This window comes from Hemiscyllium ocellatum, chromosome 17, assembly GCF_020745735.1.
Source record: "Hemiscyllium ocellatum isolate sHemOce1 chromosome 17, sHemOce1.pat.X.cur, whole genome shotgun sequence".
NCBI classification, from domain to species: Eukaryota; Metazoa; Chordata; class Chondrichthyes; order Orectolobiformes; family Hemiscylliidae; genus Hemiscyllium; species Hemiscyllium ocellatum.
In genome coordinates, this window is record NC_083417.1 from 35,363,356 (window position 1) to 35,387,579 (window position 24,224).

Sequence of the window (24,224 nt, forward strand, 5' to 3'; positions counted from 1 at the left end):
CATGCTTCAAGTTGTTGACAGGTGCTTCTTTTGGGTCTGTAAGATAGTTGAAGAGATAAAGGGTAGAATCTGTCCCTCCAAATGTAAGAACACTCTAAAACAGTCAGAAGCCTGATTAGCATAACAGTGATTGATGAAAGATAACAAATTTGATCAGTTTTAACAGGACTTGTGGAAAGACAGGTTATACTAACTATTTGCCATTTTATCTAATACCTAATAGAATAGTTACTTGTATAAAATCAACACAATAATTAGTCAGTGTATGTTAGAGTTCATTGTATAATCATTTCAGCTTGACTAAGGCTAACTATATTTTCTTTTAATTTTTACTATGAGAGATCTGCTATCAAGGCAATGAAAATAAAATTGTGAGGTGTCTAAAAAGGGCTCCCAATTCATCACTGCCTGAGTTGTGCTACAATCTGAGATCAATTTTACCCTGATCTCATTGAACATTGGCACAGAGTCTAACTAGTCCACCCAATACAGTTTGAAAACTTTGTCTGCCATTAGGTTTTGGATCACCACAATTCTGTCTGCGTGAGTCGTGAGGTATCTGCTTTCTCACTGATCTTTATTTGCTAATTGGAAGCAAGACATTACATGGTTTCAGTTTTAACCAAGTTAAATACAAAGCTTGCATTTTTCAAAATCTGCAGAAATCCAAAACTCTGTACAGCGAATGCAGTACATTTTGACATAGTCAGTATTGTGACACAGGCAAAACGGTTGTCCGTTTGTGGTCAGCAAGCTCTTACCAGTAGAAATGTGATACTGTTAAGGTAATCTGTTTTTGCAGTTTGATCATGGGATAAACATTGAACATTATATTGGCTAACTCACTTATCTATTTCAAATTAATGTCATTAGGATCTTCTGTGTCCATCTTCAAAAGGCAGGCAAGACCACAGTTTAATGTCTTATTCATAAATGGTTGGACTTCCATCAGTGCAGGACTCCTCAGTATATACTGGCTCTCAGCCAAGATAGTTTTGCTCAAGACTCTAGAGTGTAACTTGAACTCAGAGTCTTGTGGTTCAGAAGTGAAATTGGTACATACTAAAACACATCAGCCTACTTACTAGTCTTGCAGCAAAGTCATACAATGCAACAATAGCAATTAATACTATTAGCATGTGTATATACACTAATATTTCAAGATATATATTTTGTAAGATGTAGGGTGGATCAGCCTTGCTAAATTACCCATAATGTCCAAGGATGTGCAGGTTAAGTGGATTAGCTATGGGAAATGCAGGGTTAGAAGGATAGGTTAGGGGAGTGGGTTTGGGTGGGGTGCTTTTCAGAGGGTCAGTGTGGGCTGAATGCCCTGCTTCCACACTGAATTCTATGATATGGTATTAGAAATATGAATAACGTACAGTCATGATAGTCTTTTTGTGAACTTCTGTTTGCTATACATGTTTAATGTTATAAATTTATTTCTAATATTGCATCTTTCTGATTATTACTTTAACTTCTGGTTGCTGTTAAGGAAATAATGAACATGACTGTGTTAATGATAATATGGAATCAGGGATGGTGAGAAGCTGCGGATGGGTAGCCAAGAAATGTTCTGCATGGACTTTGCACCTTATCCTGATCAATGACATAAGTTGATGGCATGCTGGTTTTCTGAAGTTGTCTGCTTACCTGTAAAACACAAAAATACCCAGTTAAACTTACAGATACACCTGTGATGTCATTCAGTTTACTACAAGGAATCTTAAACATAATGGCCCAGAATCTGTTGGGGATGTCAGAATGACACACACTGCAAGAACTGTGGAAACTGACCAGCACTTTGTAGCAAATATAACATACTCATGATTCGGGAATCACTGCAAGTTCCTGCCCAGTTAGCATCACTCTACTGGTGGATTTTTAAATGGACATCTTGCCCTTAACCTCTGGGAGTTTTATGATGTTACTGAATTTGTACATTAATTGTAGAAATAACTAGTAATGGTAAGTTAAGTAATGAGCAAATATTTTTGTCGTGAAGGATACAGGAGTTAAAGGGCACATAGGTAATGTGCCCTGTTTCAGCAAATCCTGGGCCAATGAGTCCAATACTGTTAAATACTAAGTATTTTCCCATTTATAATGCTATACAATGTATTTTTGCGGTATTTCCAGCCCAAGAAAAGCAAAGGAGATGCTTGAAGTGGAAATGAAAGGATCCCATTTCTTCTAGTAATCATCAGAATAAACACTCCTGGCAATGAAACTTCATGTCTGAGATGATAACCCTTGATCATAACATCTGTCAGTATCACTTAAGGCTTTTTCTTGTGTTGCTATACATTAGTAAACATAAAGTACCACCATCATTCCTTTGCCAGAGTAAAACTTTTAATAAACATTTTCTTAATGCTGAAAGTATGGGAATGGCATTATATTTCTGTGAATATGTACTTGGATGCAAAATGTTTAAATTGCTTAGTTAAGTTATCAAATGTATTTATAAAACTTGCATGTTAATGGTGTGATTGACTGGCAGAAATATCAGTAAAGTCTGAATATAGTGGAGAAACAAACCTGTTTTGTTTAGAGTTCATACAAATAATTCTAATTTTAAATGGATCATTGTCCAAAGCTATCTTATACATTTTAGTCTTAGTTACACTGAATATTTTCCCCCCATGTGAAAACAATACAGACGTATATGTATATACATCTAAATAGCATTTTTAACAATGAAACATTAGCATGGACTACTTAAATAAGTGTTATCTAGGCTCTAAGATGTTATCAAATTAATTAAAATATTTAAGAGTCTGTCATCTTAGTCCTAGACATTGTCATTTTGCTGGAATATAATCCAAATAGAGATATTAAATGTATTCTTAGATTCATTCTTCCAGTCATTAGAGGTATTAATTTTCTAAAGACCTTCAATAAACAATAATAAATGATTTGGATGTGAACATAGAAGGCATAGTTAGTAAGTTTGCAGATGACACCAAAATTGGAAGTGTAGTGGAGCGCAAAAAATGGTTACCTCAGAGTACAACGGGATCTTGATCAGATGGGCCAATGGGCCATGGAGTTCCAAATGGAGTTTAATTTAGATAAATGTGAGGTATTGCATTTTGGAAAAGCAAATTAGGGCTGGGCTTATACACTTAATGGTAAAGTCCTTAGGAGCGTTGCTGAACAAAGAGACCTTGGGGGGTGGGTTCATAGTTCCTTGAAAGTGGAGTTGCAGGAAGATGGGATAGTGAAGACAGCGTTGGTATGCTTTCCTATATTGGTTAGATCATTGAGTATAGGAGTTGGGAGGTAATGTTGCGGCTGCAGAGAACATTGGTTAGGCCACTTTTGGAATATTGTATGCATTCCTGGTCCCCTTGCTATATGAAGGATGTTGTGAAACCTGAAAAGGTTCAGAAAAGATTTACAAGGATGTTGCCAGGGTTGGAGAATTGAAGCTATATGGAGAGGCTGAACAGGCTGGGGCTGTTTTCCCTGGAGCATCGGAGGCTGAGGGCTGACCTTATAGGGGTTTACAAAATTATGACAGGCATGGATAGGATAAATAAACAAAGTCTTTTCCCTCGGGTGGGGGAGTCCAGAACTAGAGGGCATAGGTTTAGGGTGAGAGGGGAAAGATATAAAAGAGACATGAGGGGCAACCTTTTTCACACAGATGGTGGTACGTTTATGGAATGAGCTGCCAGAGGGAGTGGTGGAGGCTGGTACAATTACAGCATTTGGAAGGCATCTGGATGGGTATATGAATAGGAAGGGTTTAGAGGGATATGGGCCAAATGCAGGCAACTGGGACTAGATTAATTTAGGATCTCTGTGTCAGCATGGGCCAACTGGACCAAAGGGTATGTTTCACTCTATGATTCTAAATCAGATTGATACTTGTGATGTCTACTACTCTCTGCCGGTTGAGTCCTCAGTCTCCATTGCATTGCTGCTGGGAAGAATCAGGAATTCACCCATTGTTTTTACACACATCCTTGTAATAAACTGCTGAGAAACCCAGGTATAATTCTGGAGCAAGTCCTCTGCTGGAGACAGGATAAGAACATTCAAAGATGAAAATACTCCTTAAAGAAAAATGATTACCAAAAATGCAAATACTACCAACTGTTGAAACACTCCAGCTTAGCAAACTATACTATGTTTGAGAGAAATTTGGGCTTTATGAGGATATAAATTGTTTGCATTAAAAATACCATAACAATGCCAATTTAAAATGCAATTTCATTTTCTTTTGTGGGCATACTGTTAGAATTTTTAATTTAGTAGAATAGGCTTATGCATACTTTATGAATCAAGAATTATGAATTGGTTTACAAAAAAGAATGCTCACTTCTTCAGCTTTTTCAAAAACTCGGAGAAAGTTTAAACCAAGCAGCTTTTTAATGTCTTTGTCAGTCCAGTTCCGCTGGAGAAGCTCAGCAATTAATGCAGGATATTTTGAAACGTCTTCTAGTCCAATAGGACCCCTTTAAATCCAAAAGAAAATACATTTTTTTTCTTATTTTAATAAATATGTCATCGTAAGCTTAAAATCAGAACCACATGCTACCTAAGTACCTGTCAAAACCATCAAAGTCACTCCCGATGCCTACATGATCTGCACCAGCCACATTTCGAATGTGGTCAAGATGATCTAAAACAGAAGACAGTTTATTAAAGACAGGGAATTTCACCTGCTCTTATCATTCAAAATGGTCATAGGTCATACTAACCTGCCACTTGGGGTAGGGTGGCAGTTCCGTTGCAAGAAATAAAATCAGGATAAAAATTTACCATCACAATGCCTGAATTGTTTGCCTGAAAAATAAACAAAATAGGCAATTTGTACATTAAATTGTATTTGAATTTTGTACTTAACACTACATTTACTTGGATTTTTTTAGTTTGTATGATTGTAATTAGCATCATCGAATCATGAATATAATACTTTTTAATTCTAGCAAAACCCAGAACTACAGCAATTACAATGAATAATGTATGAAATGGGCTAAATTACAATTCTAGTTACAACTTTAGAAATATATTGTTGATTAATGTTAATATGCTCAGAAAAATAAAGCATGGTTGCAGGGTACAAAGATATTCTAAACATTAAAAATCTAAAATGAAATGCACATCGGATGAATCAGTATCTGAAAAAGGTAGGTTAATGTTTTGATGTGTGTAATATTTAGTCATGCATGCGTTATACACATTTTGATTTCTAATGAGGCAGTACACAAAATGTCAATTGATTTGTCGTACATTACAATTAAATAGAGGTAGTTTTAGGAGATTTTAAAGTACCAGTAATAGCTATAACTACAATTGTCAATCTTTGGTTGGATCATATTTCAAGTATTTGTTAGAAATTCTTCCACAGGACATTGGCATCACTGGCAAGACTAATATTTATTGTCAATTCTTAATTACCTCTGAACTCAAAGCCTTACTTGGCCTTTGCTGAGGGTAGTTAAGAGTTAATGAAATTGTTGTGGGTCAGGAATCTTATGTAGGTCAGACTTCCCAGACAAGTTTGTACAACAATTGGTGATAGTTGTTATGGTCACCATGAATCTATTATCAATTGTGCTCAGTTTTTGCCTTAATATTGAGGGTAGGATAACTTGTCTTGGAGACAATACAGTGAAAGCTCACAACATTCTTTCCTGAGATGAAGGAGTTGTTCATTTATTTTTGGATATACATTCTGGAGTTTAGAAGAATGAGAGGTGATAACATTGAAACAGAAAACATTCTGAAGAGGTTTAACATGCTAGACTCTGAATGGGGTTAATTTGAGAAGTGGATGCAGAGAAGTAGAGAACTGGTTGGCAGACAGGAAGAAAAAAACGTTGGAATAAATGGGTCTTTTTCTGAGTGGTTGGCAGTGACTAGTAGGGTACCGCAGGATTCAGTGCTTTGACCAAAGCTATTCACAATATATATTAATGATTTATCTTGTTTGCAGATGACACAAAGCAGGATGGGAGTATGAACTGTGAGGAGGATCCAGAGATGGGACCAAAGGGACTGTTTCCATGCTGTATAATGCTATCTCTCTAAATGTGAGGTTACACTTTGGTAACAAAACAGGAAGACATTATTATGAGAATGAGAAAGTGAGAGATGCAGTGAGACCTCGTGTCATTGCACACCAGTCACTGAAAGTAAGCATGCAGGTGATAAACGACAAATGGTATTTTGGCCTTCATACCAAGAGTATTGATTACAGTAAAAGGAACGTTTTGCTGAAATTGCTAAGAGCCTTGGTGAGACCAAACCTGAGACATATTGTGTGTAATTTTCGTCATCTCATTTGAGGAATGATGTTCTGACTATTAAGGCAGTGCAACAAAGGTTTACCAGTCTGATTGCTGGGATGGCAGGGCTGATGAATGAAAAGATACTGAAACTTATAGAAACTGGAGTTAAAATTCTAACAGGACTAGACAGGATAAATGCAGGGAGGATATTTCCAGTGATTGAGGAGCCTAGAACAGGGATCACAGTTTAAGGATGTAGGGCATGCCATTTGTGACTGGGATGAGGAGAAATCTCTTCAATCAGACAGTGGTGAGCCAGTGGAATTCTCTGCTACAAAATCAGTTGAGACCAAAACATTGAATATATTCAAGATGTAGTTCTCAGGACTAAAGGGATCAAGTGGTATGGGGAGAAAGTGGGAACTGAGTACTGTGTTGGATAATCAGCCATGATCATAACAAATAGCAGAACAGAATTTCAGAGCCAATAGCCTATTCCTGCTCTTAGGCTCTATATATATAAATTATATAGATGCATGAGTTGATATAATTTTCTTAATCCTACTGAATTTTAAAAATAATTTACAACTAGGAAGATAATTAGGGTTTGGGATATGTTTTGGGCAGGAGCCCTTCACAGGAACCCGAAACAGTCGATTTTCCTGCTCCTCGGATGCTGCCTGACCTGCTGTGCCTTTCCAGCATCACTCTAATCTTGACAAAAATGGCAACTGTCTTCCCCATGCATGAACTGTATCCACTGCCATCTCAAATAGCAAGTATAACAGATACATGGTTCTACCACCTGTAACTTCCTCTCCAAGCCATTTGTCACACTCTGACTTGGAAATATGTTATCTTTCCTATATTGTCGCTGGGTCAAAATCCAGAAACTGCCGAACAACACTGTGGATGTAATTAGATCACATTGACTGCAGTGGTTCAAGAGCAATTAGGGATCGGCAATAAATGCTGGCCTATCCAGTTACATCCAAAGACCAATACTGAGAAAGAACTTCAAATTAGATATTGATTTCTGTATCAAGAGATAGATTGTCACGATGGACCATGGTAGCAGAATTTGCTCACCTCTGGGTGTGATTGTAGATGTCACTACATTTAATACAATCACTAGGCAAGACTATATACACTTCTGGAGAAAATGGGCCATCCCTCAAATCTCTCAGTCTCATCTGATCCTTCCATGGCAGCACACTCTCTACAGGTTGAGGGGACCACTCTGACAGTTTCAGGATGAATAGTGGAATGAAACAGGGCTGTGTCTTAGCTCCCATTTTCTGCACATTCCTAACCTTTGCCTTCTCTGCAGGTATAGAAGGAGCTTATTCACGCATTAAGTCAAATAGGTCAAAAATCTATCAAAATCAAAATTGAAGACAAAAGTCTAGCACATTTGATCAAAAAGTGTTTTCATGTGCATGATGTCTTGCTCTTCACTGACACAGAAACTTAGCTCCAAAGACACATAGATTGCCTCTCCCAGCCTGTAAATTTCTCACCTACAACAAGCTTCAACAAAACCATAGTTGTGGGCCAGGATGTCACAAATTACAGTGTACATCGGGGGAATCAATTAAAATATTTCTCCCCATCAGTAATAATTATTTTCAAACTCACGAAGATACTATTATTTCACAGTTGTCTATCAGAGTAACCTAAAAGCAATAATCCTATTATAATTGCAATTAATTGAAGCTACATGTCCTGTAACAATTAATTAGTTCCAATTTTACTGTTCATTGCACGACTGCATCTGAAATTACCTGTGATTGCCAACCTTTGTTATCAGTCATGTTTTAATGCTTCCTTCCAACTCAAAGGCACGTAAGAAGCTTATAGCAAAACAATTCAACAACTTCACATATTGCATAGAATTTTCAGAAAGGCAATGATGCATCTCAGGAGTCAAGCAATATAAAATTGCTCAAGCCTGCTGTTAGCTTTTAACACCTCAAACTCTAAATGTAATTCTGCCGGTAATTTACAGCTGTCAAATATGGAAACACTTGATGGTTTTATTTATTAATAGTGCAAGTACAAGTTATTTCCAAATAGACAGATAAAGAGTTAGATTTAGATCCTTTTCTATGATAACATTCAGCTCAAAAATGTATTGCACTGTAACTTTCTGGATGCCTGGCAAGGACAATCTGACACCTGCGTGTCTCCTGCCATAATGAGATTTAAAGTTTGGGAAATAAATCAACTCAGGACTGAGCCAAATCCAATTCAACCGTGGAAATTAGGAAAGGTAAATCTGGATTAAGGGAGAGTAGAGAGAAAACAAAATGAATAAAAATTCACAATTATCATTTTGTGTTCTAAGAGGAATTAAGTTATTAATATTATACATAACTTTCTGTGGAATATTTAACAGGCAAATTGAGCACATTTTGAGAAATAATGGTGAGATAAAGGGTTAAGTTTAGCTCTTGTGGAAAGAAAATGGCAAACAGAACATTAATTGTTCAACCATGGACCTCATGGCATATCTCTGATATCTGAAAACACTGACTTTTACATTAATCTCTTACTTTTATTCATGAGGTTCAATTTATTTATTTTAAATGTTAAATATTAGTATAGACATTTAAAGTATGCACTTGATTCCTCGTACCAGCTTACGTAGAACCTTATCTTGCACATTTCGGTAATTGTTGCATAAAGCAAATGCAGATGAATGACTGAAAATGACAGGAGCCGCTGACACTTCAAATGCAGCTAACATTGTATCTTCAGAGACATGAGAGAGATCGATCAGCATTCCCAGACGATTCATTTCTTTTACAACTTTCTGAAAGGCAGATACAGTAAACTTTTGATTCTAGTTTGGCATTTTCTTTATTTCCATATATATAATACTAACTTCTGTTTATGTAGCTCCCTTAATGTAGAAAGAGTTTCTAAGGTGATGTTTGCATTATGTTGTCATAATAATCCAGAAATCAGGCTAATGCCCTGAGAATGAGTTTAAATCTCACCATATTAGTTATTGAAATTTAAACTTAATTAATAAAAATCTGGAACTGGCAGCTAGTCTCAGTAATGGTCACTACAAAACTATCTTTGATTGCCATAAAAACCAACCAGATTCACTGATGACCTTTAGGGAAAGAAATCTTCCATTATTACCCAGTCTGGTGAACATGTGACTCAAGAATGTGGTCAATTCATAACTGGTCTAGCAAACCACTCACTTCAAGGGCGATTAGAGATGGGCAACAATTGTTGATCTTGCCAATTAAATAAAAGCAAAGTAATCTGGATGCTGGAAATCTGAAATAAAAGTACTGGATGAACTCAGCACTTGTGGAGCGAAAGAGACTTAATATTTCAAGTACAATATGACTTCTTTCGAATTGATGCTGCACCACTGCCAATAAAAGCAATGCCAATAAAAGCAAAGTGCTGGGGAAAATGATTTTTATTTGTAATAAAAGGTTTTTTAAATCAAATATGTATAGCAATGAAAGTCATTGATTGAGGTACATTTGTGACATTTAGATTGACCAACTGAGGAGAGTTTTTCGCCACACTAGACAGTGGCAAACGATCAGAGGAAGACCAGAACAAAAAATAGGTATAAGCCATTTGGCTTTTCAAATCAGTTCTGCACTTCATTGAGATCATATCTGATATCCCTTAATATATTTGGGTTCACAAAATCTATCAACACCACAGCTGATTTAGTGCCAATTGCAGTTTGCAGGAGAACATGCTTATCTCTACCATCCTGTGTGTGTAGAATTATTTTTCTTAATTTCACTCCTGAGGGATCTGGCTCTCATTGCTCTGGTTCCCTAGTCCTATTCTCCAATCAGCAGTAACAGTTTCTCCCAATTCATTCTATTTGCTCCCTTAGTTTCTCAAAAACTTCAATTAAATCTCCACTTCACCTTTTAAATTCCACAGAATACAACTCTAGTTTGCTTAACCCCTCTTAATAATTTAATCTTTGGTCCATATATCATTCCAACAATTCTCTCCAACATAAGTAAAAATGACTAACACTTGATTCAGCCTCAGAAAGTGATATGGACAGGGATGGAGTGGTGCTCGGGCAAATGTTATTCCAATAATTCAACATTATTAAAGATGAATCTTGGTATGCAAAGCCAATTGGTAGACCTTCAATAATGGGTCAAAAATGAAATATTGCATGAAATCCAACCAATACCTTTCTACAAAACACAATGCTTAGAGGCTGATTCTAACTTCTTTTTGGTGAAATGCAAGTTGCCTGGAGTTTGTTGGAGGGATTCTTGTGTGGCTGAACAAGAATCTGTACCAAACTCGCCGTATTAATTGTTGTTTCTGTGTCATGATGTGTATTACACCTGATTTTTGCCAACCTTACCAGACATTATTTACTGAACAACTTGACACTCACTGGATATCCTGGAATTCACCAGCAACCAGTACACAGGTGCTATCCTTAAAATCCCATTGTGCTCTTGGACAAGCCCTGTCAGTTCAGAGCTCCCCTACACAGCTCCTGATGTTTACCCCAGACATGGTAGACAGGGGGAAATTGATGCCCTGCTTTATGAGCAGTAACCTGGAGTTCCTGTTGGACAGGACTTCCTCTTCCCCCAGGACCAACAGAATAAAAGAATTTCAAACCTTTTCACACCCATACCCAAGAAATGCAGTGGCTAATGAAACATTGCAGATGATTGTATTGTCTGTGTGTGTATGAATGTTGTGAATGGTGGATGGGCTGCTGATTTCAGTGCTTCTGAGTGGCATGATGATGTTGGCTTTCTCTCCACTGATACTGCTTGACCTGCTACTATTTCCTGCTTTTATTCTGGAAGCTTGAGGACTGGAGCTAGGCTACCTTTCAGCCTGGGATTTCCTTCTCACTGAGCCTACCTTCTTGGTAGGTTTATAGGGAGGTGAGAGAATGGCAAGGGTGGACAGGTTTCCAGCTCACTCTCGATGTTCACATACACATTGACTCATTTACACAGTATCTCTTTCTCCTCACACACCCTCTCCATTCCTTATTCCCTTGCACACCTTCCACTCAGACATTCATTCACTCTGTTTCTCTTTCCGTTACAACCTGCTTCACTCTAACTCCCTCCCTTTCATTCCTTCTCTCCCTTCTTCTTCTCTCACCCTCCCTGTCTTTGTCTCTCTGTTTTCCATTTACCCGCTTAACAACACTCTCCCTTGTTCATAATCACCATCACTCATCCTCCTCCCTGGGCTGAGGTGCTGTGCTCCACCATTTTGATTGCTTCCTTCAGCAGGCCAGCACTTGGACAAGGACAAAGGCTTGTTTTTCTCTCATGCTCTCACTCAGCATGTACCCACTGGCAAATTTTCCCTTAATCCAGCTGGCAACTGACACATCTAGCAAACTTCTGGTCCCTTCCTCCCCTCCCGTGATCTGGCAGTTCTTCATCCACAGGCCTCATACTCAGTAGAGTTACTTGTGTTCTCGCCCATAAATGGGGGAGAGAAATTACTTTTAATTCCATGCACAACTCCTTGAAGAGCATTCATTTCCAATTTCTGCACTATATTTGGACCCCTTGCCATCCGTCAGTTGATCAAGCCTGATTTAGATTCCACCACCCCTCCGTAGATTCTCCCAAATTACATCACTTCACCCTTACCAGCATTAAATTCCATCTACCAAGTGCTGCCACCTTTACTACTCTGTCTATATCCTACTGCTCACTATTTAGATTAGATTACTTACAGTGTGGAAACAGGCCCTTCGGCCCAACAAGTCCACACTGACCCGCCGAAGCGCAACCCACCCATACCCCTACGTATACCCCTTACCTAACACTACGGGCAATTTAGCATGGCCAATTCACCTGACCCGCACATCTTTGGACTGTGGGAAGAAACCGGAGCACCCGGAGGAAACCCACGCAGACACGGGGAGAACGTGCAAACTCCACACAGTCAGTTGCCTGAGGCGGGAATTGAACCCAGGTCCCTGGCGCTGTGAGGCAGCAGTGCTAACCACTGTGCCACCGTGCCGCCAAAGTAACAAAAACTTTACTACAGTACTAACTTGTGTATCATTCACAAATATGTAATGTATATTGTCAATGCCCAAATTATTTACACAAAACAAGAAAATCAATATTATTAGTGTTGACTTCCAGGAGGAGTCCTCTCCAATCAGTAAAAACATGGTTACACTACTGTCGGCCCCCTATTCATTTACAATCCAAGTAAACACGTTACCTTAATACCATTTGCTTCTATTTCCTAAAATATTCTGTTAACAAATGTCTTCAGGAAATTCATATATCTACCATCTACAAGCATTATCTTCATCAACCTTTTTTGTTACTTCAATTAACTCAATCAGGTTAGCCAAGATGCAGTTTGTCTTTGACAAATTTATGCTGGCTGTCTTCAAGTAAAAATCTGCCCTTTGACAATAGTCCCAGTGGATTTCCTTCAACTACTCTCGGACTGATTGGCTGATAGTTACAAAGTTCATACCTCCTCTCATTTCTTTTGAACCAATGTGTAACCTGGGCAACCCTGTAGTCCTTGGGCAGCGTTCACAAATGCAAGGAGTAGTGAAAGGATTTGTTACAAGGTATTTGGCAAGATTTGTATAAGTGTTTTGGTTTCATTCTCCTGCACATTCACAATAATCAGATAGGTTTTGTATCTTGCTCATATTCTAATACTACTGATTACTATCAGCTAAGTTGTTTGAAGACTTCAGATTGAACAATGTTTCTCAATTTCAGGCCCGAAACGTCGATTCTCCTGCTCCTTGGATGCTGCCTGACCTGCGCATTTCCAGCAACACATTTTCAGCTCTGATCTCCAGCATCTGCAGTCCTCACTTTCTCCTCAATGTTTCTCAATAACAAGCTTTCCTTTTACAGCAGTAATCTCTATATATACATTGCAAAAATGTCCTTGATGTAAGGACAAAGAACTCTGACATAATACATCATTGTGAATGCTTTCTTTGTATTTTTTGCATACTTCTCAGAGACGTCAGTAGGGATATCTAGTAAACTTGTTAATGCAAATCAGAAGCAAATTTATACCACCTCAGGAAGAGTTTACTAACTTTACCAAAATCAGACAATCCATTGACACCGGGTTTTACACTACCACTGTCCACTCTGCTGGAATCTGCCCTGAAAAATGAGAGAAGTTAAAATGAATGATATGTCTACAATGACTGCATTTTGCATTGCTACTATAATGTAAAACAGCAAGTCAGGGGTTGCACTGTGGCACAATGTGCTAATAAACCCCTTTGCTGTATCATGGACTGAAGTCAATGATCCTCAACATTGTGAGTTTACAATCCTAGCTATGAAGACATGCTGAGCTGATAGCAAATAATCTCCCACAGAGAGTGAGAATTATGTTTTTCTGTAATGGTACACCTCTATATGTCAGATATGAAGAACTGTAGGAAACTGGCCTCCTGTTGTTTTTAGCCATGGATGACACATGGCATGGACTTTCCTATTTTCCCAATAAAATCATTTCCTGTATACAAAAACCTTTCCTATGCACTCCAAGTAGAGCAGAAAATGGCTCCAATTGATATTTTCATCACTATTTTCAGTTTTTATTAGACAAAAAGTATCTTATTTATTTGTTATCAGCTCAGCATGTCTTCATAGCTAAACTCACAATGTTGAGAATCATTGACTTTAGTCCATGATACTGCATGGGGGTTTATCAGCACATTGTTACATTTCCAAACTAAAGGAAGATAATTTTGAATTTAGGTGATAATTATTTCAATGATATTGGGCAACATGGACAAATCTCCATTGTAATGGAATTGGAATCACAGAAAGAGGCCATTCGGCCCATCCAGTCTGCACTAATCCTCAGAAGAGCATCCCACCCAGCCCGAGCCCACACCTTATCCCCATAAACCTGCATTTACCATAGCTAATCCACTTTGTCTGCAGATCTTTGGACTGTGGGACAAAACCAGAGTATCTGGATGAAACTCATGCAGACACAAAGAGAACTTACAAACACCATACAGGTACCCAATGCTGGAATCAAACTCAGGTCCCTGGCTCTATTAGGCAGTAGAGCTAACCAGTGAGCCACCATGCTGTCCCCAATGGATTACTACACCTCCCCTTATTAAGACATTTTTCCAAGATGACTATTTTAACTTACTTGCTTTGCATTAGTTCATGTAATGATCTTGCTCTGCTTAATCCCTTATTTGCCATTCAGAGGCAACTGACTATAGCTTTGTGTACAATAGTTATTTTCTTACCATGGTGTGTTACAAGTATGTGTTAATGTCAGGTAACGGACTCCAAGTTCATAGAACATGCGCAAAGCTCCGAGACTGTTGTCAATTCCATGTCCACCTTCCACACCAATAAGGCTGGCTATTTTACCACTCTGAAATACTTCTGTGATTCCTTTAATAGAGTTAATCAATAGTATTATACTTTGCAAAACGCATTAATCATACAATCCTCTTGCAACCTTATGGCTGATGCAGTATCTCAAGTTGATATCAGTATTTTGTCTAAAACATTATCTTGGGGATGATGAAAATTTCTCCCAGTATAGCATGATCCAAATTAAAAGATGCAAATTGTTCTTTAAATTTTCAACCATTCATTCATTATTTACCCAATTTCATAGCACCCTCAAATTGCAAAACTGATTTACATGCATTCTTCAAATATGTCAATATTTGTGATCTTCCAAGTCATCCCTTTGTTCTTCAGTTTGCTAACATTATATACATTTATAATATCACCTGTTGTGCAAGAACAAAGGCTCTGTAACATTTCTCAGCCAAATACAGATTAGGTTATGACCTACCATCAGCTGTTGTTGTTAGCTGAAAATCTTCTGGGAACATCTGTACCATTCTCTTTATCACATCAATTTGCTCCAGTGCATGACGCACTGCATCTTTGTTCTGTGTATTACACGGCACATATGCAACCCAAAACTAGGTGAAATAAAATAGCAATTAGTTTTATTGGACAGGTAAAGTCAGATAGGAAGTTTATCTAATCAGAAATACACAGTAATCGGTACTTACTTTCTCTCATTTTCATTCCTTATTTCTTTTTTAAATATCATTTTTGCCCTTTTCTGCCTTTGCTTAAAATGAAATATTCAGCAGAAATATTTTAACCTGACATAATTCATAATGTTGCATATATAAAAAGGATATTTACTTCTTATTATATTTTTGGAATATTGATAAAGGTCAAGTTTAGGATGAAGGTAAACTCTTAAACACTTGTTATTTGGCAGACAGTTTCATGTTATTCAATGTAACAAAAGGATGCTTTTTGCCATTGTATTATTTCAATGAAAAAACATTGATGCCCTCTGGTGTTCAGCATTGTCATGGGGACGGGGAGTTGGCTGGATAGACTTTTACAACACAGAAGTACAGTGGGGTGGGGGGCTTGAACACAGAAATAGGAACACTATCACTGCACCACAATAGATCTATTCGTTCACATTCCCTTTGAAACAGTGAGTTAGCCTAAACTGTGTACCACAGATGTAATCTGGAGCGCAACCTTTAAACTTGAGCACGACAGCAACAGGCAGACCGATACATGAGAAATCCAGCATTTGGTTCAAGGATTTGATTTTGAGGTAACTTCATGATGTAACTCATCAATTATTTTCTCACATTTTAAGAATGCGTGCAGTTATAATCACTGGAATCATGGCAAAAGAACGTGGTGTCCAGGCATGGAAAACAGACAATATTACAGACTATGACTTCCATGTCCTCCAGGTGTATACATCAGCAAATTTACCAGCACTTGAGTAATGCCCAGGGATAGGAAGAAAGAGATCTTAATTTTCTCTTTTAAAAATATTTGGTTTAATTTTTAAAATGGTTGCTATGATACACAATGGACAAGGTGACTTCTTCTAGAAATTACCAGGCCTAAAGTGAACTCATCACCTCCTGAAAACAGACACTCCTTGCATTTTATGAACATTCCGACTAAACAAATACAAAGGGAGAGTGAACAAGATGTCTACCTCAGCCAGTTCTGGACAATTTTGCTCGTCCTTGTTCAAATGACTCCACAGCTATCTGCTACAAACCCTGGTTTCAGAAGAGGACCATTAAATCTTCCTTGTTAGCAGAGTATCTCAAACTAAAGTTCCAGTCACATGACTGAAACTGCTAGTCTGTTTGATCCACCTTTAGCTACACAGCTTTTATAATTATTCATCATTGTAATGCCAGAAGAATAAGCAGACCCAGGCTCAGCTAAATGACTACAACTGATCTCAATATTTCTCAAGAGTCTGATTCTGAAAAGAAACCTGTGTTTTACCCGCAAAATGAATCAACTCTCAGCTAACATCTCAACACCTTCACCAGCAATTTAGCTGCGTGTAAGCAAAAGGGACTTCTGGGCCCGGTCAACTGAAAGAACATTAACTGGACACAAATTTATTGGATTTTAATCATTCAAGTGAAGTAATTCTAATTTTCTTTATCTTAAGTGATTTGTAACATATCCCCTTTCCTTCCTTCTGTTGTTATGCATAGGTGATTTCCAGTTAGTGAGAGAAAAAAGGAATTAAAGGCCTGATTAATAATCAGACTATATATCCTTAAGAGTGTTAAAATGATCACCTTCATTACTCTTCTGCAATCTTAATATTGGTTCTGGTGATTTCCTAACCAATCCTCCTTCTTCCTATCCCCACCCCCACCTCCTCACCACCTCATTAAGATTATATCAATAGATACCTCACATATAAAGAATCTGCTACCTGAGCACCAATCAGACCAGCCCGGAGCTTCTCAATGTTGGTGTGGGTAACATTCCATGTTTTAAGGTCTATTGCAGAAAGATCATTGTGCACTCTCTTCCTCAGCTGCCACGGCATGTCATTATGTCTGAAATAATGAAAGTTAGGTACACTTTAAAAGTGGGAACAAAGTATTTTATAGTTTGGTATATTAGTACATTGATGTTTTATAGTGTTGATTGCAGAGAATAGAATGTTTGCCTACATGAGTCCTGAAGCCTTTGCAGAGATGCTGAACAGCTTCTATTTCCTCTTTTCAGTTAACTAGTTTGTGACAGATGCAGAAATCAATTACCAAAGTTTCGTTTTTTGGTTTCATGCTGGGATCCTTTACTCTGCTTTAGCATTTACAATCAAGTCTGTGAGCCTCTGCATCCTCCATACATATCAAAACCTGTTAGTTATTGGGGAGAAGAATGAAAGGAGATCTCAATGAACTCTTTAAAATACTTAAATAAACACAGCAGGTAAAATGTTTCTCCTGGTTATGGGAATACTGTGGTAAAAGGTACTAAGTGTTCAATTAGCCATAATTGTATTAAATGGTGGAGTAGGATTGAGGGCTTGAATGGCCTATTCCTGTTCCTATGTTCCTATTTATTAAGCAACAGAAAAAAAAACAAGGACTGCAAGAATAATAAGATTCACATGCCCCTTGCATTTACCAGCAGTTGCTTAACAGGCTATCAATAGAATAGTAAACAACTAAACCAAGTTCAAACCCACTTATCTTGGATGTGGCTTTCAATGAAACTACCTGTGGTTTCTCATGCTTGACACTGCATTGCTCTATCATGGTCTCTTGGATAGCCTCCTGCTCAAAACCTCTTCTTAAAGAGGTCTATGATCTGTTCCACTCTGATCTAATGGAAACATGATCAGAGTTGTACATTGTTCCTGCATGGTCAGAAGACCTTCCAAATGAGGAACCTGAGAGTTCTCTTGCAGATAAGAATTATGCTTACTCCAAAGTTGTTTTGGTGCAGACTTCCAAAAATTTGCATTGATGGCCAGGACACCTTTTCTATTGACGAACTCTGCAGCTTGGTAATAGGGCAGTCTCAAAGCAACATAAGTAATAATACTTCACCTGCAGGAAATCAGCAATATGGGAAATCTCCACTGGCTGAGCTGCCGCACTTTCCTTATCACAGGGCATGGATGTGACTAACATCAGTAACATCCCAGAAGTATTTGTGGGTGGAGGACTGGGAGATGCCACATGGGTCTCCTATTGGTCCTTTGAATGAGTCAGTGGATTTAAAGTTCACGCCAGCTATGACCTTGATGGTTGTCAGGATGGTGTGAGTGCAGCAGAAAGTTCATGAATTGTCAGTGGGTCTATAGATCTAGGATCTCACCATTCTCCTCCACTTTCTACTTCACCTTTTGGAGGTTGTTCCGATGAGCAGTGGGTATCACTGTTCTTTCTGGATTTGTTGATGACCATGTAATTCTAATGTTAGCTGTGCTTATGAAATGGCAAATATGGATGTCACTTTTAAAAGCCTTTATCTGATTAGGTTTGTCCAGCTTACAAGACAAGGAAGTAATTAGAGCTCAGAATAAAATGATCTTTCTTGCTAGAGGCCAGAATTCTTCATGTGCATTCTTGAACAATCAATGACTTGCCTATGAAGTGCAAATTGAAGCTTGTTGAGTGGCATAACTGAGTCAGTGGAGACATGATTATTGCAAGTGCCCCTGGCAGATACTCAAAAACAGGTAACATGAAAACATGAGAAAACATTACAATACAATTGGAATGAGTCAATTTCTCTTCCAACTATAGATTGACTAACTATCCATCAGCAGAAACACAGACGGAAGCATTGCCCAGGTCCCTTTTTATCAAAGATGCTACAAAGATACAGTGAACTCCTCCTCTCACATGTAACCTATGCCTTCCCTATACACAACCAAGTAAAACAGCTACATTAGATATTAATCATCCTGAGGAGTCTGAAATTGAATGGAATAGCTTCATCGATACAGATTGAATCACTTCAAATGGCTGATAATTAACAGCTAGTTTTTAAGATAATATTTAATGGAACAACACTATTCAAAACCAATATTAAAACAAAAAGTTAAACAGCCTTTTGTCGGGAAGCACATGCCTCAACCTATCAGACAAGGATGTTTATTTTTATAACTTGTTAAAACAGCCATCTAAAACTAATATTAATTATGCTCACAATAAAACCAGCAAGACAAAAGCCAAAATGATAATTGATCCAAGTAAATATGAATTATATTTTTCTCAGAGCCTACTTCATATGTAGATTCCTCTATTTCAGGGGTTATCTTTAACTTGGATAATTTCTTTTAAAGGAGTGACATGAATATTTAATGTGAGCACAAAAAAACCTTGTCACAATTGAATCAAGTAAAAACTAATAATACTAAAGAAATCATTTAAATTCTAGAAAACTATGTAAAAGTATATCTCCTGTTATCCAACACAATATAAATATATGCCATATTAAGTTCACTACATCACATTACAGTGCATTGCTGTAAAGTCACTCAGATCACTGTCTGAATCATCAAACAACTCACTCCAATAGCTTAGTTGTATAATCATTTCACAACATCTTCATCACCTTTGGTAGTATTAGTCACTTTGGAAACATGATTCCACAAATAATTGAGTTCTGTACTATTAACATAGTGCACACTCGAAATTCCGTGTAAGCCCAATACTGTCAAAAGAAAAATTATTAATTCCATGCATCTATGACCCATGGGCAAAATGCTAACATTTTTTATTAATCTTTTCATGAAATGTGGGCTTTGTTGGCTAGGTCAACATTTATTGCCCATCCCCAATTTCCCTGAGAAGCTGCCTTCAACTACTGCAGTTCTTAGGCTGTAGGGACACCTGTGCTATTGGGAAAGGATTTCCTGTGACACTTGTGGAATAGCCACATATTTCCAAGTCAGGATGGTGAGTGGCTTGGAGGGGAACTTGCAGGCTCCCACATAACTGCTTCACTTGACTTTCTAGGTGGTACAGGTCAAATGTTGGGAAGGTCATGGTGAGTTACTCCTCTTCAAGGTACACACTACTGCCACTGTGCATCACTTTGAAGGGAGTGAACATTGAAGGATGGACAGATAGGATGCTGAGCAAGCAGGCTGCATTGTCCTGGTTGGTGCTGAGTTTCTCAAATGTTGTTGAAGCTACACTCAGCCAGGCAAATAGAGACTATTAAACTTGCATAAGACAATTGTGTCTTGTAGGTGGTGAGCAGGTACTTAGGAGATTGAAGGTGTTATTCACAATACAATTCCTGACCTCTGGCCTGCTCTTATCACAGACTACATCATTGAGGGTGGGACTTGAACATATCACAGGTGAACAAACCTTTTGCAATTGTGCTCTTGCTCTCAAATTTCACACGTAATTCATCAATTTCTTGTACCTGCTTTATTCATCCAGCCTCTTCCGAATGTGGACGTCAGCACCTAAATAAATTTCTCTTTGGGGAGAATTTTGCACTTGAATACAGATATTCAATTTTGCAAAATCTGCTATAGAATTTCTGAATCACAGAGGGATTATGGCAAAGGAAGAGGTCATGTTTGTAATAGCTTTCCAAATGATCCAGATTTGTGTTCATCTCCTGCTTTTTCCCTGTGCCTTTGTATGTTATTTTTATCCAAATAATTACCAAGTGCTCCCTTCAATGTTTCAATTGAACCTGTCTCATCCATACTTCCAGGCAGTGCATTTCTTACCCTAAGTACTCAACTAATGAAAAAGACTTTTACTTACATCGTATTTGTTCTTTTTGCAAATCATTTCAAATTTATGCCCTCTCATTCCTGTTTCTGACACAAGTGGGAGCAGTTACTCACTATCCATCCTATCTAGCCTGCTTGTGATTTTACCAACCTCGATCAGATCTCCTTTTAGCCTTTGTCTGTCCAAAGAGAACAGACCCATATCTTCAATCTGTCCTGATAACTGAAGTTTCTCCTTCCTGGAACCATTCATGTAAACGGCTTCTGCACTCTCTACAACGTGCTTACTGGGCGGCATGGTGGGTCAGTGGTTAGCACTGCTGCCTCACAGCACCAGAGACCTGGGTTCAATTCCCGCCTCGGGCAACTGTCTATATGGAGTTTGCACATTCTGTGCAGGATAGGTGAAGGGGGCAAATGTAAGGGAATGGGTCTGGGTGGGTTGCTCTCCGGAGGGTCGGTGTGGACTTGTCGGGCCGAAGAGCCTGTTTCCGCACTGTAAGTAATCTAATCTAGTCTACATTAGAGTGGTGCTGGAAAAGCACAACAGGTCAGGTAGCATCCAAGAAGCAGGAAAATCAACGTTTCAGGCAAAAGCCACTCACGTCCTATCTATAATGTTGCACCCAGATCATTACACATTATGATAGTTGAGATCTAACAAGTGTTTTATGCAAGTTTAACATCATCTTCTTTCCATTGTACTCTACACACCCTTAAGTAAAGCTTTGAATACTGTATGTTCTAGTAATTTCTCTCTATCTATCCTGTCACCTTCTTTAATCTGTACAGATGTACTCCCTTGTTCCTTTGCTTCTCCAACCCCTTTAGTATTGTACCTCCTATTTTGTATGGTCGTTCAATGTTTTTCTGACAAAATGCATCACCTTACACTTCTCTGCAATGAATCTCATCTACCACCTATCTGCCCAATCCATTCACTTGCCTTCATCTATAGTATTCTACAGATTTTGCAATTCTTCCAAGTTTTATATCATCTACAAACTTGTTTGTAGATTCATGTTGCTTGTCATCTGCGTGTGTGGCTACTAAGGATAGCTGGTCGTGTCGTTTCGTGGCTAGTTGGTGTTCATGGATACGGGTTGTTAGCTGTCTTCCTGTTTGTCCTATGTAGTGTTTTGTGCAGCTTAGTGTACAAAATCCCATGCAAGGACTGCACAAAACACTACATAGGACAAACAGGAAGACAGCTAATAATCCGCATCCATGAATACCAACTAGCCACGAAACGACACGACCAGCTATCCTTAGTAGCCACACACGCAGATGGCAAGCAACATGAATTCGACTGGGATAACACTACTATTATAGGGCAAGCAAAACAGAGAACAGCCAGGGAATTCCTAGAGGCATGGCACTCATCCACAGATTCTATCAACAAACACATCGACCTGGACCCAATATACCAGCCACTGCAGCGGACAGCTGGAACTGACAACCGGAAGCGGCAGAGACAAACCACTATAAATGCCGGAGGAAACATCACAGAAGCGCTTCACAGGTGGCTCCCAAGCACTGAGGATGTCACCTAGACAGGGGATGAAATGTTTGCAACACAAATGCCCAGCTCGGCGAACAGAACCACAACAACCATCTTTTCTTGTGTCTTTGAGGGTGCAGTCAGGTGGTTCCTGGGTATTAATATGGCCATTCTGCAGTGTTGATTAACCCATTCTGCCACATTCTCCTCTTGTCTAAATTGAGCCATGTACTTGCCATTTTATCTTGATGACATCATGATAGATCATCACAAGTCTTGGCAATTGGCTAAATTATTTTACTAGAACTGGAGGAGAGAAAACCTTAAAAAAAAATTCTGACAGATTCCTTTAAATTATTGATAAATAATTAATAGATAATCACTGAAAAACCAGAGTCAGCTTCTACATGTGTGTACACTTCAGGTATCAACATATACATGAATATTTACAATATTTGCTTTTTCTCTATAACAATTGAACTCTGGACTCATCTCAGGCTAATCAAAATATCAGTTACATCTGTTTAACTAAATTAATTGTAAAAACATAAGCTGTATTTTTCTTATTCAGTGAAGCCTTAAAGTTGAAAGCGTGATCTGCAATTTTAACACATTATAGCTAGAATAATTTACCTACCCATCAATCAAGGCAGTAGTCTTCATTAACTGCTCAGCTCTCTCTTGATAAGAAGGTATAGCTGTATATTTTTCAAAACACTGCATTAAACTCAGCAACACTAGGATATCCAGACATTTTAGCAACATTTCTACAGGACTTTTAACATTGCTCATAACTAAAAGTTGCTCCTCGATGTCTGAACTTCCTGTTAAGGTGTTGGACGTTTTTAAACAATGGTTTTCTGCTACAGGAAACAGTTCCTTTGTATTTCTTGGCAACACAAAAATAACGGGCTCAAATGGCATATCCTGTCAATGTACATTATGCTTCTACATATAAAATCAGATGGGTTGCAACACAAATCTAATTGTTTTTGATCGAGCAGTTGAGGAATGATATTCAGTTGGTTTCTGCTCCTGCAAATAGTTTCCTGCTTTCAAGACCCTCTTTGTCAATTTTCAGAATACACTTGGGAACATAGGAACGGGATGCGGCTATTCAGCCCCTCAAACCTGTTTAACCTTTCAATGAAAGCATGACTAATCTGTGGTCTCACTCCATGTGCCTGCCTTTGACCCATAAGCCTCTCAAATTTACAATTAACTCACTCAGCATCCACGGCCATTTGTGAAAAAGAGGCCCAAACATCGACCGTTCTTTTTATGTAGAATTGCTTTTGAATATCTATTCTGAAACTATTTGACTATGCTCCCTAGTTCTGGAATCTTCAACTAAAGGAAATAGATTATTTATCTACACTGTCTTTTCTTGAACACTTCCATCAGGTCACCTCTTAATCTTCTGAATTCTGGAGAAAACAGGCCTAAATATCTGCTCATAATTTTGAAACATGGATTGCAGAGGATTTCTTGTAAACAAGTTTTACACTCTTAAGGCCAATATATCCTTCCTAAAGTGCAGTGCTCACTCTGCTCTCAGTACTCCAAGTGAAGTATAACCAACTTTTTGTACAACTAACATGGAAACTGGAGAACAGAAACAGTCCCTTTGGCCCATCATGTCTGTGATTAACTTCTGCATCCTTGTTCACCAGTCCTCCGGATAAAAAGACCAGCACTCCATTAGCTTATTATTTTCTGTACCGTTCGTGACATTTTAAAGATCTATGTACCTAAACCGCCAAATCTCTTTGGAAACCCACTGCATTTAATTTCATACCATCCAGAAAGTACGCCAATCTCTCCTTTCTTTGGCCTAAATGGATAATCTCTCACACACTTACATTGAATGTCCTTCTTGTGATTTTGTGTAACCTTTATATACT

General features: G+C 38.2%; 1 protein-coding gene across 2 annotated transcripts; it reads right to left on the reverse strand.

The window, feature by feature from the left end:
- Nucleotides 1-560: 560 nt before the first annotated feature.
- LOC132823699 (dipeptidase 1-like) lies at nucleotides 561-23,119 on the reverse strand. Of its 2 annotated transcripts, XM_060837675.1 has the most exons (10): nucleotides 22,958-23,119; nucleotides 17,031-17,157; nucleotides 15,087-15,219; nucleotides 14,524-14,674; nucleotides 13,336-13,405; nucleotides 8,887-9,063; nucleotides 4,716-4,800; nucleotides 4,561-4,636; nucleotides 4,334-4,469; nucleotides 561-1,656 (listed from the first exon to the last, which is right to left on the reverse strand). In XM_060837675.1, the coding sequence occupies exons 1-10, from the start codon at nucleotides 23,110-23,112 to the stop codon at nucleotides 1,537-1,539; spliced, it is 1,230 nt and encodes a 409-aa protein (XP_060693658.1). In that variant the 5' UTR covers nucleotides 23,113-23,119; the 3' UTR covers nucleotides 561-1,536. The 2 variants fall into 2 exon arrangements, with proteins under 2 accessions (XP_060693658.1, XP_060693659.1); XM_060837676.1 differs by lacking the exon at nucleotides 4,334-4,469 and having other exon boundaries at nucleotides 1,525-1,656; nucleotides 4,553-4,636.
- Between the last annotated feature and the right edge of the window lie 1,105 nt (nucleotides 23,120-24,224).